Here is a 14735-nt window from a genome sequence, read left to right as displayed (position 1 = left end):
ACACTCGGATATGAGGCAAGCCCTAGTGGCCGACTCCGGATTAATTTTGATGTTCTTTAACGTGTCCCAAAATCTAAATCCACGTGCGTTTTCTATTTTGCCTCCGCCGAAATGCAGTTGCCGCGATTGGGATCAATTCTACGACATCTAGCAATGCCATAGCCGCAAAGCTAACGCGGCGGCACAGAAGTGTTGATTTGACGATCGACCACTTCCGTAGGGTCTCCTGGACCCTGCGGTGTGCTTTAATTAATGTGGCTGTGCTTCTGCACGTCCTGCATAATTTGTCCACTTGACATATTTGCATGTCGCTTATTTTTCAGAAATAGCAGCAACGTACTGTACCGCACCTTGAAGTTAAGCTCATTCTGTTTCCCCGCAACCGATGTCGTACAGTAGTGGGGTTTCGTTGCCTTCTGACGTCACCTCTTTCCTTTCTCATATGGGAACTGCCTCTTCTCCTCCCTCTCATTTACTTCTTCTCCTCTCTACGTCCCCTCTGGCCCAGTTGTCTGGCCTCGCACGTTAGTAGAAAGGGAAGCGCTGCATTTCTGCATTGCTTCTGAGAGGAGTCACGGATAGTTACAGCTTTCAAGCGGCTAATGTTGCGACGGCCAAAGAGCTTCAGAGGGTATTGTACACATTTGACGCGGTGGGGTGAAAACGTGTTTCTCCCGACGCCTTGACGTTCTACCCCCCCCCCCCCCCCCCCCCCCACGCTGTGTGAGCGACAGCAGCAGCAGCATCAGTGGGAAAGTGGAAGGAAGCGGCAAAGAAAGGTTCATGGGAAATCGGCCCATACCGCGGGATTGGCAAGCGGTCACCTCTAGCAGCCCAGTGGGCGCAAAGAATGGGGAATTGCAGAGCGGAGGATGGATGGAAGGATGCAAAACTTTAATGAAGGTCCTGACGTACGCGACTCAGCGCGCGACTCAACGTTCCCACGTTGGGACAGTCAGGCCACGCCCGACCACCGCATCGTGGGCCCATTGGGCAGCCCATAGTTGTGCCCCGGCATGGGGGCTCTTGATAGCGGAGAGTCACTTGTCCTCAATGATTTTTTCTGTGCGTCGTAACGAGGGGCAACGCCAAACATATGATCTAGGCTAGCGAAGTCATTGCAGTGCCGGCAAGCACTAGTGGCATAACTGTCGGGATAAAGCTTGTAGAATAAAGCCGGGCTGGGATACGAGCCTGTCTGCAATAATCTGAGGGTCAATGCTTGCACTCTATTTAAGTTCTTGTGAGGAAGGGGAAGGTCTCTCCTGCCGAGATAAATGTGCTGCGTAATTTCATTGTATGTGGTCCGTTGATCTCTGTTCTCCACCACTACGGGCCGGCGGTGGAGTTTTCCACGGTCGCGGAAAGCGAGACCTCGCGCCTTGGAGTGGGCCAGCTCGTTTGTGGAGCCTCCCATGATGGATTTCATGTGAGCGCGGAACCACGTGAGAGTGTGGGTGGCGATGATTTTGCCGTCGAGGATGTGACAGGCTTTCTTACACACGGCGCCTACGCCGAAAGCACGGATGGCTGCCTTGGAGTCGCTGAAGATATTGGCATGCTTGTCGTCTAGGAGGGCCAAGCAATGGCCACTTTCTCGGCCGCATGCGACGACGTGCTTCGTACCGAAGCGGCGTTAACGGTCGAACCCTTGTGGTTGATCGACACTACCGTGAAATTGTTGCTGTTGTTGCTGTTACCATACTGGGCCGCTTCAACGAAGCAGCTGCCGCCAGGGAGTTCTGTCGCGCGGCGTAGGAGCGCCACCGCCCTGGCCTTCCTTCTTTCTACGTAGCGCTGGGGATGCATATTGCGCGAGGCGGGGGATATGGTGTTGTCTTTCTGCTCTTTCGGAAAGGCCTGGTAGGCGTCTTCGACAGTGGGCGGGGGGATGCCCATCTCTGTTAGAAGTCGTCTGCCCGCCCTGCTGCCGGAGAATCTGTGCCCTTTTTTGTGCTTCTGCAATTTCTTCCAGGTTATTATGAACACCCAACTGCAGGAGTCGGTCGGTGCGTGTGTAGTTTGGTAGTCCAAGCGCGCTCTTGATCCCCCTTCTTATCATGGCATTTAGCTTGTCTCGCTCGGCCCTCTTCCAGACGTGCGTGGCCGCTACGTACGTGAAATGGCATAACAAGAAAGCGTGCACTAGCCTTATCAGATTCTCTTCGCTCAGGCCTATCCTTCTGTTAGCTACCCGCTTGATTAGCCCGATGACGCTGTCCGTCTTCTTTGCTAGTTTGTGAATGGTGATACTATTTGTGCCCGCCCCTTCGGGTGTCATTCCCAAGATACGAATGGACGCGAATTTGGGAATCCGATCTCCACCCTAGGTGTAGAGATTAATGTTGATTTCAGTAGGGGGTTTCCAGTTCTGTGGCTTGCGACCCTTTCTAGTTGGGCTGTAGAGAAGGAGCTCCGATTTCTTTGGGGAGCACCGGGGTCCCGTGTCTGTTAGAAAGCGCTCTGTAGTGTCGACAGCTTCCTGGAGAGCGGCTTCGACTATTCGTCACTGCCATCCGTGCACCAGACACTGATGTCGTCCGCGTAGATCGTGTGACCGATGCCCTGGACCTTGCCTAGGTATCTCAAGAGGTCGACCATTGCGATGTTGAAGAGGAGCGGTGAGATGACTGACCCCTGGGGGGTGCCTCTTCTGCTCAGCTCCACTTTCTGTGATTCCAAATCTCCAGCCTTGAGAATGGCGCATCGTTTGCTCAAGAAAGACCTGGCGAAGGCATGGAAGGACGAGCCTAGGTCGAGTTTGGAGGTGGTGTCGAGAACGAACTCGTGACGGATGTTATCAAAGGCCTTCTAGGTCCAAACCAAGGATGGCTCTCGTGTCCCGAGTGCAGCATTCCAGGATTTGGATCTTGATAAGCTTCATGGCCTCCTGGGTGGAGAGGCCTGGCCTGAAACCTATCATGTTGTGAGGAAAAAGGTCGTTGGTCTCGATATAGTCGCCAATTCTGTTATGGATGGCGTGCTCGGCCACCTTCCCTACACATGAAGTCAGTGAGATGGGGCGGAGGTTGTCCAAGCTAGGCAGGAGGGAGAAAAAAATATTCCATGCATTGGCGTAGGCAGGGGAGGGTCGAAATCCCTCTATAAATTTTCTGACGGCCCTCCCCCGCCTTCTTCGCCCCTTTCCCGCGGAGCAAAAAGTTTCAGGAGGTGGGCTCCAAAATAGCAACATAGATCAAAGGGAAAGCTTGAATGTGAAAGCATGGCGAGGGCTAGTGGCACTCACAAGGGAACAATAAAGCTTCGAGTGCCCCAGTCGAAGCTTTATTGTTCCCTTTGGTATGGCAGTTGGTTCTGCTTGCTGCGCTATACTGTTTATGCGAAGGACGAAAGGGAGACACCGACACATGTGCGCAAACTTTCAACTGCTTATTATTCGCTAGCGCACGTCAAATATACACCTGAAGGGTGAATGTAACGAAGATTGAGTGTTAAAAAAGAAGAAAACGAGTTTTTCTTTTTTATTTACAGTCATATGTTGTGCACATATTTGACGTGCGATAGCGAATAATAAGCAGTTGAAGGTTTGCGCACATGTGTGTCTGTCGCTCTTGTGCCCTTTGTATAAACAGTATAGCACAGCAAGCAGAACGATGTCAGAAGGGAGGGGTATGGGGGGTTGTCACGGGGACGATCCCCTCTCCCGTGCACGGAACAGTGCGGCCCCAATCATGGCAAGTCTCTACCTCATGCCGGATCGTGATAACCAAACTGCCGCATTGCTAAAAAAATTCCACACAGATAAAGATGGGACGAGCGCGTGCATAAAATTTTGAGGCATTGTTGCTCCCCACCAGGCCTTCGAGTCGTCGAAGAGCTTCTCATTTCTGGTACTTGACCGATTTATCCACCACGCTGCGCGGAAAGAAAGCATTGCGAATATATTTCGACTTGTCTAGGAAACGCACAATACCCCCCCCCCCCCTTTTCTTCCCTCGCTATTTTTGTCTTTTTTCTTTCTCATGTCTCTGACTTTGATTACGTTAATAAACTTGAGAAGACCTACAGAACGCTGATTTGATAACGGCAAAATATATCAAGGACGGGGCTGCTGAGCCAGGGGAGCTGAGAAACCGCCACAACAAAAAGGTGGGAGAGCAGGTCGGTGAATTGCCTCGGAGTCCACGCAGAACTACAAATATAGGAATGTTAGGGGCTGCCACGCCGTTCAACAACCCGGTGAATGTTGAGTGCGACAATGAATAACGGAAAATTGTTTTAAGAAGTGAAGTGGAGTGATGAATACGATGAGGGTATAGGGACGCGCATAAAAGGCGACAAGAACGAAGTTAACGGATAATCATGGGTTTAGGGAGAGAATCTGGTTCGGCTTTAGGATAGGACAGGGATAACTTTAATAAAGTGCCGGCAAACGACGGTTTAATGCGTCGTGAAGAGTAATACCCTACTCTTCATTACCCCAGTTGGGCCCGTTTGTAGTGGGTCATGAGGCTTGTGCTTTTCGAGCGCACCCCGGGCCTGCTGGACGGCCCATAGTTGTGAGTCCTTGTCTGCAGACTGCAGTGCACCTTGAAGTTCGGCTTTACTTCTAAGGATACGGAAAACCGCCTGCTTCTTGGTCAATCCCCCATAGTAGGTAAGCGCCACTGTATGGGATACAAGACAAAACAAGCGTCTCGTGACTTCTCGATCGCTCAAAGCCAGACGGCCGTGGCCGTCTCTCTTTTTAAAAGTTTGCGCCCTTTGGGTCGTATTTATAGTCCCACAGCGATAATCGTCACCTGCCTTGCTTGTGTTTCCTTAACGCTGGGAGCTCGGTATACTTTCAAGACGGGAACGACTTGCGCGTTATCAGTGTGACCCAGCATTCTCGACAGGAACGTATTGAGCGCTGAGTTTTCAAGAAAGTAAACGCAAGCAAGGCCGATGACGATTATTGGTGTGGGAGAAGATAAGGCGCAAAGGATGTAAACTATTTTAAGAGCGTAGCTGAGGGCCACCTACCCCGTCGTAACACTTATTGCGGAGAGCCCATCCTAACTAAATGTCTGGTAAATTTTCAGAATAGACGGGTGTCAGGAGACACGACATTGGCCCTCATTTTACTGCGAGCTATGGATACCGTAATTTTTTCGCAAAGGCTTCTAAACAGGAAGCAGCCGTGCTTCGGACTGTCTGTCTCATCAATTGCCGAATGTGATCAAATAACATACGTCGCGTGATAACTATAATAACATGATCGCAAGTTACTTCCAAACATTTGTTCAAATAAGTCGGACACCGAAAGGCCTCGATCGATGACGCTACTTCACACTCTACAGCAACGCTGCATTTCTACAGGCACCCGTACCACCTACAGAGACTACCCACACATACACACCAGCCTCCTAGACACCGATATTACAGGAACCGAGGTTAGGGCGGCCTTGCAGGGCATTAGGCGCAACACCGCACCCGGGGTTGATGGGATCCAATAGACACTCCTACGCAACCTAGATGATCGGGCCAATCAGGACTTAACTAAATTCTACAACAACCACTGGAGGAATGGCACGCTTACACAGGAATGGCGTCACATGGACATTATACTAATTCCTAAGCAAGGCAAGCCACTGTCCCTCAGAATCTCCGACCTTTATCCTTAACTTCGTGTGTAGGTAAACACCTCGAGCGCGTTGTACTTTTCCGACTACAACCCTTTCTCGAAGATAGCCAATTCTTTCCGGATACACTCTTCGGCTACCACCTAATAACGTCTCTACGCAGGGCCTTTTGCTGCAGCTTAAGGAGGACGTGCTGGATGGCCCCATTGCGGCACAGGCTATTCTTGCCCTGGACCTCAAGGGGGCCTTCGACAACGACTCCCACGACCTAATTCTCGACAATCGAGCGTCTTCCCAGGGCGGCACACGCACCTGCAACTACGTCAGAGCATTTCTTTCGGACCGAACGGCCATATTGGCTTAGGAGAGGTCCGGTCGGACAGGTAGAGGGACGCCTCAGGGCTCGATCTTTTCGCCCACCCACTTAACGTGGCTATGGCTAAGCTGCCATAGCCACGTTACTAGACCAGCTACCCACCATCCGGTCCGGTCTATACGCCCACGACGTTACGATCTGGGCAACCCAGGGATCCGACGGAGCCATCCAGGATGCTCTCTCGGAAGCTGTGCGTATCGTGCAAAAATATGCAGCCACAGGTGGCCTTGCCTGTGAAGCCGAAAATTCCGAATTGCTCCTCGTGCACAGGCGGCAACGCAGAACCGACGAATCCCCTAATATCTCCCTGTTTTTACATGGCAGCCCCATCCCTCAGGTAGCTAGACTCCGCAGCTTGGGTCTCCACATTCAATCTGATGGCAAAGCCTCGCACACTACGCACCTTCTGGGTCAGCAGATATCACAAGCTACACATATGATAAACCGCATTGCTAATCGTAGAAGAGGCCTTCGCGAGAAAATGCCCTCCACGTAGTACAGGCTCTGATAATCAGGGCCTCACCTATCACCTCCCGTATCATGATCTCAACCTCATTCAGACTCAGAAGATGGACAGCCTTCTACGGAAGGCAGTGAAAGCGGCTCTTGGACTGCTCCACAAGCTTCCACACAACAGCTTCTTCAGCTTAGTATCCACAACACCGTAGGCGAGTGTCTCGAGGCTCATCGCAACGGTCAGCCCCAACGTCTCAGGCGCAGCCGTCAGGGCTGAGCTATACTCCCTCTTCTTGGCTACCCTGTCCCTGAGACACTCACACACGTCCCACAATATCGCCTCGCTCCTGCTCCACGCGCTAGCATTCGGAGCTGCTCCACGCGCTAGCATTCGGAGCTGCTCTACGCGCTAGCTCCGATTCCCCGCAATATGCACCCCGCGCGACACGCCGGTCGTAGACGCGCCCGAACTCAGGCCCTGGCACGCATTTTTGGAGATGGCACCCGCAACGACACCGGTTTTGTACGCTGACGCGGCCCGCTATCCGGGGAGGCGTGCCAAGTGTTTAGCTGTAAAACTGACAACACAGAGGAGCTTATAGGGTTTGTACCACATGTATTTGTCACAACGGGCACCTGCTCATCAGAGGAGGAAGCTATCGGCCTGGCTATTGTTCACGTCTCGACCTTTCCCGCACATGACAACTCCATCACCATAGCGACGGACTCGCAGGCTGCCCACCGGGCCTTCGCGCAAGGAGTTGTGACTGCACACGCACATCGAATCCTCCCCTCTGTCCCCCATCCCGCGTTACCCAGTGTGCTTATCGTCTGGACTTCTGGACACACCTTTTTCCATGGTAATGAACGCGTTAATGTGGTAGCCCGAGGTATTACCGGCCGGACACCATCGGAAGAGCTGTCCAGACCAGACGACGCACTGGCAGAGGCGCTACACTACACCACGACGCTCGAGTACCACCGACAAGGCCATCATAACTATCCCTCTCCTCATCCTTCGCTTAATAGGGCAGATGCCGCTGCCTGACGGCAGCTGCAGACCAATTCGTTTGTTGTATCCACATCGCATTAAAAGCATTAAAATAAAGAAGGAGGGTCGGCGCGCCGAGGCCAACGGCCGGACGTCATGCTCTTGCCACGGAGCTTTAAACCACCGACCGCTTCCTTTGCTTACACGCCGCGGCAGATGCGGGGCAGCCCTAACATTCACCGGCACTCCAGCACCCCACGCTCAGCTGCGGTCGTGACTTCGCGGCGAGATGAATTCTGCCTATTGAGGGCGAGCTCCACCACTGGAAAAGCTGGCGCCACCGTCGGCGTGACGTGACATGAGGGATCACGTGGACACAGCGGCCGCGTCGACTGCTACGGAAGCGCCAAAGTGAGCTGAAAACGAAAGTTTAAAGTCCCACCTGCGTTGCGGTTCTGATTAAGTGGTGAGGCTTTACCGCCTTGGGTGTCTGCTTGACAACATTTAAAGCACTGTAATAGGTAGTCACTGTCTTTGCAGTCAAAAACTTCCCTTGTTTTGAGAGTACTTACATAAATGTCCAGGAGGGCTGCCGCGTGGTGTTTTTATTGAGCGCCGTAAGCGAAAGTTATGAGGAGCGCGCAGCTTGATTCCTCATATCCTACGCAAGGGAGGCGCTTCCGACAGATGGCGACTACATATGTGCTCGCGGCGGCTGCACGGAGCAACAGACAATGGATGTGATGGACGCGTGTGTCAATGCCATGCTCCTACTGTGGAGTAGATTGACCAAATGGCCCAGTTGACAGTTTCATGTCAGAAAATCGAGCTTTACCCCTTAGTTACGTTCCCTATGACTTGATACTGTTAAACGCGAGTACAAAATTAAATGTCCGACAGGTCTGCAAGCACTGACTGATGGACTGGTTCATATGGCATTTCTGTCACCTTGTGCGTTCCTTTTGCGCTGACAGAAATGCTGAGAGGTCGGCCTGAACTACTGTGTTCATACCCTGCTACTCAGCCTTGGCTTACGGGGAGAGGGGTATAGAGGAGCAAAAAGAAATGGAGAAAGCGAATATGATATAAACTTTGCAAGGATGACCGCATTAATGCAGCACGATCTATTGAAGTTCACCAGTACGTAACAGGTCGGTGCAATTGTCCAGTCATCCACAAACTTCATTTTGAGATTAGGATCAGTGTAGTTCTTGGCGCTTGCCCAAAATGCGTCTGTTCGCGAGAGCGTTCACGGTTCAGCAAGTCGACGAATGGTTGGGACTGAGAGATGAAATTGATACTTTGGTGACATGTTGTCCGCACGGGTAGTCAATTCTCGCAGTACATTCGAGTGGTAAATTCAACATCTTCTTGGTCGGTGTCCTTTCTTTTTCTTATAGCGGGATTGACTGAAGAGACTTTTCAACCTGAACGGCCGACAGGGCCTCTTGGACGATCGTGAATATTTGAAATCTGGATTTGGAAGGACAGCGCTTTTCGTCAGTATTTCCTAAGTAGAGGAGGCTGCTGCTATAGCGGGGTATTTGCGCGCATGCTTTTTACTGCTCACGGACAGGGACCACCTTTGTCAATGTACTGCAACTTGTGCCGTGACCTTTGTGGTTTTGAATTTGATATTTCTGCGCTTTCAATGCTGTGCATGGCCTTATGACAAAGCATTTTTTTTCGTCAGAGAAAGCTGTACGTTCCCACGTAGTCCTGATGGATAAACGTGGGGGATATCGATGCAGACGCATCTGTCAGTGTGTTCGGGTGTTGCTTTTCGCGCTACCTCCTTCGCTAGTTCTATAGTACCTGTATTTCGTCAAGGGCAGCGCATTGTGAAGGCTTAGATCCTTATCTGAAAAACTTGTTCGTTGACTGCAAGCAATTCGTCAGGATCGTACAGCACTACGAAACGGCATCCTGCGAGGCATCCGGTGCCCCGACTGTATTCGCTCAATGTAATGAAATCTCGCTTGCGTCACTGGCCTCCTTAAGCCACGTAGATGTCACTGTCGCGGAGTGTTGAAATTCGACGTCATTTTTAAAATAAAATGATAATGGGTGCTCGTTTTCACTACTCGTGCAGCAAGAAAGAACTGAACAATGCAGCTAGCTTGTAAGTATAAATCTTGTGCTAATATTTCTTTTTTTACTTGTTACCCGGGGCGGTGAATTTGCTATACAAGTAGAATGTTCTGTGCTCTCAGAGCGATCCACATTTCTTCTTTGGCGTTGCTGCAGATCTTATCTATTGGGGCCAAAAATGCGAGCAACGCCCCCAAGCGTACACAGTGCTATAAACTGCATGCACCGTGATATCGCATATTGGTGCTAAATTTGAGCGCCAATTTGAGTGTGCGCTTTAGCCACAAGAGTCCTATATACATGTAACACTCCCATTTACGCCACATTCGGTACGAATGCCTGCAGCCTGTGCATAGAATAGCACACGTGCCCAGTGCTGCAAAACTAGGACGCAGCACAGAGCTTTCACCTCACCTAAAAAAATTGAATGAACTTTATTGTTTCTCGCAACACTACCCTGATACAGAGCAGTGAGTGAACTCTGATCATGCGCTAAAGCCAATGGGGCATTTGGGGTAATAGGCACACTTCCTTCAAATGTGTCCTTATTCAGCCTCCATATGCTCAGTTTATTTGGTTGTGCTCATATTGCTCTGTTTGCTCCGTTTCCGCCTCGGTTCCAATGGGGATGCCAACAAAAGTCATCGTCATTGTTAGCACGTGCGCTCCAGAAGTCACTGCAGTCTAATCGAGTCCAATACAGCGTCTCTTGGAGACGGGATGGGACGGGTTGGATGCCATGCTTGTCTACTCGATGGGACAGGAAATGGAGAGAAGCAACGCGAAACTCACTCTTCGATATGCTTTCAATCAGGCCATATTGACGGAGGCGTCCAAACACCTAACGTAGGTCAGATTCGTGTTCCACAGCAGAGCAACTGAATACAAGAATGTCGTCTAAATATACGAAGCAACAAGTCAGGCCACGGAGTACTCGATCGACGAACCGCTGAAATGTTTGAGCGGCATTACGGAGCCTGAATGTCATACGCACGCGTTCAAACATGCCGAAAAGGATAATGATTGTGGCTTTAGGAATATCGGTGTTAGGCTTTTACTAGATCCACTTTGCTAAACATGCTGCAACCATGAACTGGTATCTGGGGTATAGGGTACATATCGGGAGTCGTCATTTTGTTTAAGGCACGGTAATCGCCACACGGCCCCCAATCACCCGTCTTCTTGGGCACCATGCATGTGTAAAGCAGATGACCAAGGGCTATCGGCAGGACAAACGAAGCCGAACTCGAGCATGTGTTCGAATTCTTGCTATCACAGGATGGACAGAATCCATACTCTGGTCTGCTATCGTCGCTAAGCCTCGACAGTCGTCGTAGTAAATGAGGCAGATAAAATCATGCGTACCTGGTTTGGTAGACGCTGGAAGAAGAGCTCCCGAAGGATTTTCGAGTCTGCTGATGGTGGAGTGGTTCCCCGAAGTTGTGTCATGCGGCGAAGCAGCTCAGTCGGTTTTCTGTCACCAAATTCCTCCGATGAGGGGGGCTGTTGAATCCGCCACGACTCAGAGTCGGTGGTGCGCCGTAGTAACTCTCGCTTAGGACCGATTGACGCTCGAGCCGCCCATCGCCGCAAGCCGCACCGCACGCGTGCGGTCGCGCGAAAGATTGCGCGTATCAAACACTTGTGTACAAATTTCGATTTACAATGTGCAAGGTATACACTGTGAACACAGTGTAAATGGTAATTTATGCACAAGTGCTGGATACGTGCAATTTTTCTCGCGACCGCACGCGTGCGGTGCGGCTTGCGGCGATGGGCGGCTCGAGCGTAAATCGGCCCTAAGGGGATCGTACTGATCATCGGGCCGAGGAGCTAGCAAAATGTCGGGGATCAAAACTGCAGCACTCACCACGTTGTCGTACTTGGCCGCCTGAGATGCGACTCGGTGACGGCGAAACTGCGCCTCTACGTGGACGAACCAGAGTTCGCAGTCCAAAGGGCCAGAAATCGGGAAGTTTGAGTGTGGCGACGGAGACGTTCCGTTTTCTTCGAGACGTCGTTGTTCGGAGGCCGGTTCCTTGGCGCCGAGAAGAAACTTGGTAGACGTATACAGTTGTGACGTGGTATCACGTCCGAGGTCACCAACTTGTAGGAACAGAAAGCCCACAAAGAATTGCTATTTATTTATCAGGTGACTGCGTTGATGTCGCGGCTATCGTCGAGCCTACATGCTTGAGGGCGCTTCAGTCTCTTCTTCTTACCGCGGGGCTCTATGATACTGTCCACTACATAATCATTATTGTTTACGATGTGAAGTGTAAAAAGAATGCAATGGGTTTGCTCTTTTCGTCCGCTTTTTCATGTAAGTTGTACGCTTTGTTTCAAAAAACTTTCTTTCCTGTGTTTTATTGTCGCTATACTTTTATTGTAATGAGTTTTCATGTACCGCATAAGCAACGTTCTTTCTTGTATTCTGGCATATTACTTGCCAAAACCACGATGTGATTACCAGGTACGCCGTAGTGGGCACAGAGTTTCATGCAATAATTACTAGAGGTAACTCTGGCGCTAGTGTCTATGGGATTTGCAATAGGAGTGGTTTGTGCCAGCATGCGAATTATGGGAAATATATGGATTTGCCTAAACTTCGTCCTTCTGGCTTCAAACAGCTTGGTGACATTATAAACTCGTCATTTTCAACAATTTACTGTCTAATACTACGTGACAATGTACTGAGTAACATTCTAACATGACATAGTCCAAACATATTCAATATACCTCACCTTTCTCACCTTCATCAGCTATCTACGTGTCCAACATTCAGACACTTTAACGCGGTGGAAGACTGAGTAATTAAAGTTACTATATTGTGTTTTTTTCAATTTATTATGCTACCTCTCCAATAACAGTCTCCTAAATATTGACAACCCATCTTTTACTCGAAGTTACCTTGCTTTAAATCTCGCACCTTTCTACTCGCGCACTGACATGTTCAAAAAACGTCGCGATCGGCACAGATAGTCGGGCCCCGACGCGCCATGGGAAGCGATCATGGGGCGAGTGGCGCGCCACGTGTCGGGGCAGTGCTAGGGTAGCAGTGCCGTACATTGCGAGGAGGGGGTCTTCTGTGTTTGCCGCAAGATGGCTCTGCGTTTGCGCAGAGCGCAGAAGAAATGTAGCGGATGTACTAAATGTACTTCGCTACTCGTGAAACTGCGACTTCTGTAAGTCACATGGTCATAATTACCGATATACACCGCAGTATAACTTTCTACGGCACGTTTCTAAGGCAACACCGCATTCACTAGAGGCGATTTTGTCCCGTTTTGAAGGAACGAACTCGTTCCTTCAACGAACTTTAGCAATGTCGCATCAACAAGCTACTGGTTGGCGCTTTTAACATTTTTGTGTTGGTTTCTCTGTTTTTTTTTGTCACATTGGAAATAAAGAAAAAAAAAACTCGTGGCTGAGTGGTAGCGTCTCCGTCTCACACTCCCGAGACCCTGGTTCGATTCCCACCATCTCATTTTGCGAGATGTTTTTTTATTTATGAAGTGCCTTCTGGGATTTATCGCTCACGGCCAACGCCGCCGACACCGACGACACCGGCTTTTCTGCGACACGAGCTCCTTAACGCTGTCACGTTAATACAGTTTTTACAGCAAAGCTGCCTATGGTTAGGATCTTTATTTATGGTTAGGTAACATTTATTTTAAAAAAAGAAAGGACAAGCAGGTGTATTTCTGCTTGTGCGGGAGGCGCCCTTAGTCCAGGGCTCCTGCGGCTCTTGCTGTCTCCCGGGCCCGCCGCACCAGTTGCTGCTGGTTACGAGGGTCCGAACTAGTCAGCACGGCCTCCCACTGCTCGGCTGTGGGGTTGGGTATTTGCACATGGGCGTGCCCCAACGTAAAGGCGGCCCCGCACTCCCCATACTTGGTCCGATTCCGAAGGTTGTGCTATGGCGGGCCGACCCGCGGTGGAGGTGCAGTTCGCCGTTAATACACAGCTTCGCTGGTCATGCTTCTTCGAAGAGTGGAAGGGCATTGAATTTCTTTTTTCCGAGCACTATTGATCATTGGAATTCGTTAGCTGGCAGTATATATCATTGTCATTGTCAGAATTCCTGAAAGTCCTAGCATCAGAAAAAGAAAGAAAGTGTTTTTCTGGCTTTGCATTTTAAAAATTATTCTTATACAGTGGGCGGTTTGTGTTTATTACTCAATGTGTGTACGTGGTTACTTTTCACCCACTACTTAATTCTATAGCCCAGCAGGGCTGCAGTATGTATAAATAAATAAATAAATAAACAAATAAATAAATAAATAAATAAATAAATAAATAAATAAATAAATAAATAAATAAATGTGTCTGTACTATCTAGGCAGCGTAAAGTAGTTGTCAGCCACAGAGTAACAGGGGGGGGGGGGAATCCAGAGAAGTCAGTCAACATTTCAGAGTCAGCTTAGGAATCCAATTAAGGACGAAGGCCTTTCGCTCTGTGGTTTTGTGTTTCTCTTCTGTGGGTCTCGTCAAAATGTTGTGCAATTCAACCTCTAATACGCTATACCAACACGCCCACTCGTCAACCTTGGCAAGTCTAAACAGACCAAGAGAATGCAAAACATTTCAAGTGTATGGCCAAGGACATCAGGGAGTTAGCTATGAAACGGGAGATAATCATCCTAGAGGACATGAATGCACATTTGGAATACTTTGACGGGGCGACAGATGCAACAGGGCAGATGTTAGTAAATTTTTTGAGGCTCATGATTTTGTGATAGTTAATACTGAAATTAAATGCGACGGGAAAATAACATGGGAAAGAAATATCACCCGCTCGACAATCGACTACTGCCTAATGTCCCACAAGCTGTATGAAGGGTTGGGATGTATCGAAATTGATGAGGAAGGTACAAAAGCCTGGGGAGTGATCACAAACAAATCAAAATCAGTTTTGGAAGGACAGTACCACTGGTAGAAACAATAGAAAGGAAATGTATGAGCAAATTGAATGACAGGCAGCTACAAGAACTGGCGAAAAACATTGAAAGCATGGTATCCAAGCAACCGGAAAGGCATGGACATACGACGAGTTAATAGGTATTTTTAAAAGAGAGCTAGAGAAGGGACAGATTAGGAAATTAGGAAGTAAGCAGGGAAAATATAAACCGAAAAGCTGGTGGGACCGAGAAGTTAAGGAGGCCATAGAGCAATGCAAAGATGCGTGCCGAAAACACAGAGCAGCGAAGAAAGGGGGAGCCACACCAGAAGAGGC

At 49.7% G+C, this 14735-nt stretch overlaps 1 protein-coding gene across 1 annotated transcript in view; it reads right to left on the bottom strand.

Moving 5' to 3' along the window:
• Positions 1–11074, bottom strand: part of Pu (GTP cyclohydrolase punch) — a 53840-nt gene extending 42766 nt beyond the window's left edge. Inside the window, exon 1 of the mRNA XM_070528094.1 lies at positions 10865–11074. Within this exon, the coding sequence (XP_070384195.1) occupies positions 10865–10948 (84 nt within the window). The 5' untranslated portion in view covers positions 10949–11074. The remainder of the gene's footprint in view (positions 1–10864) is intronic.
• Positions 11075–14735: the final 3661 nt, after the last annotated feature.

Source organism: Dermacentor albipictus, chromosome 10 (assembly GCF_038994185.2).
Source record: "Dermacentor albipictus isolate Rhodes 1998 colony chromosome 10, USDA_Dalb.pri_finalv2, whole genome shotgun sequence".
NCBI lineage: Eukaryota > Metazoa > Arthropoda > Arachnida > Ixodida > Ixodidae > Dermacentor > Dermacentor albipictus.
The sequence above is the reverse complement of the archived record's forward strand: the minus strand, read 5'-3'. Positions and strand labels throughout refer to the sequence as shown.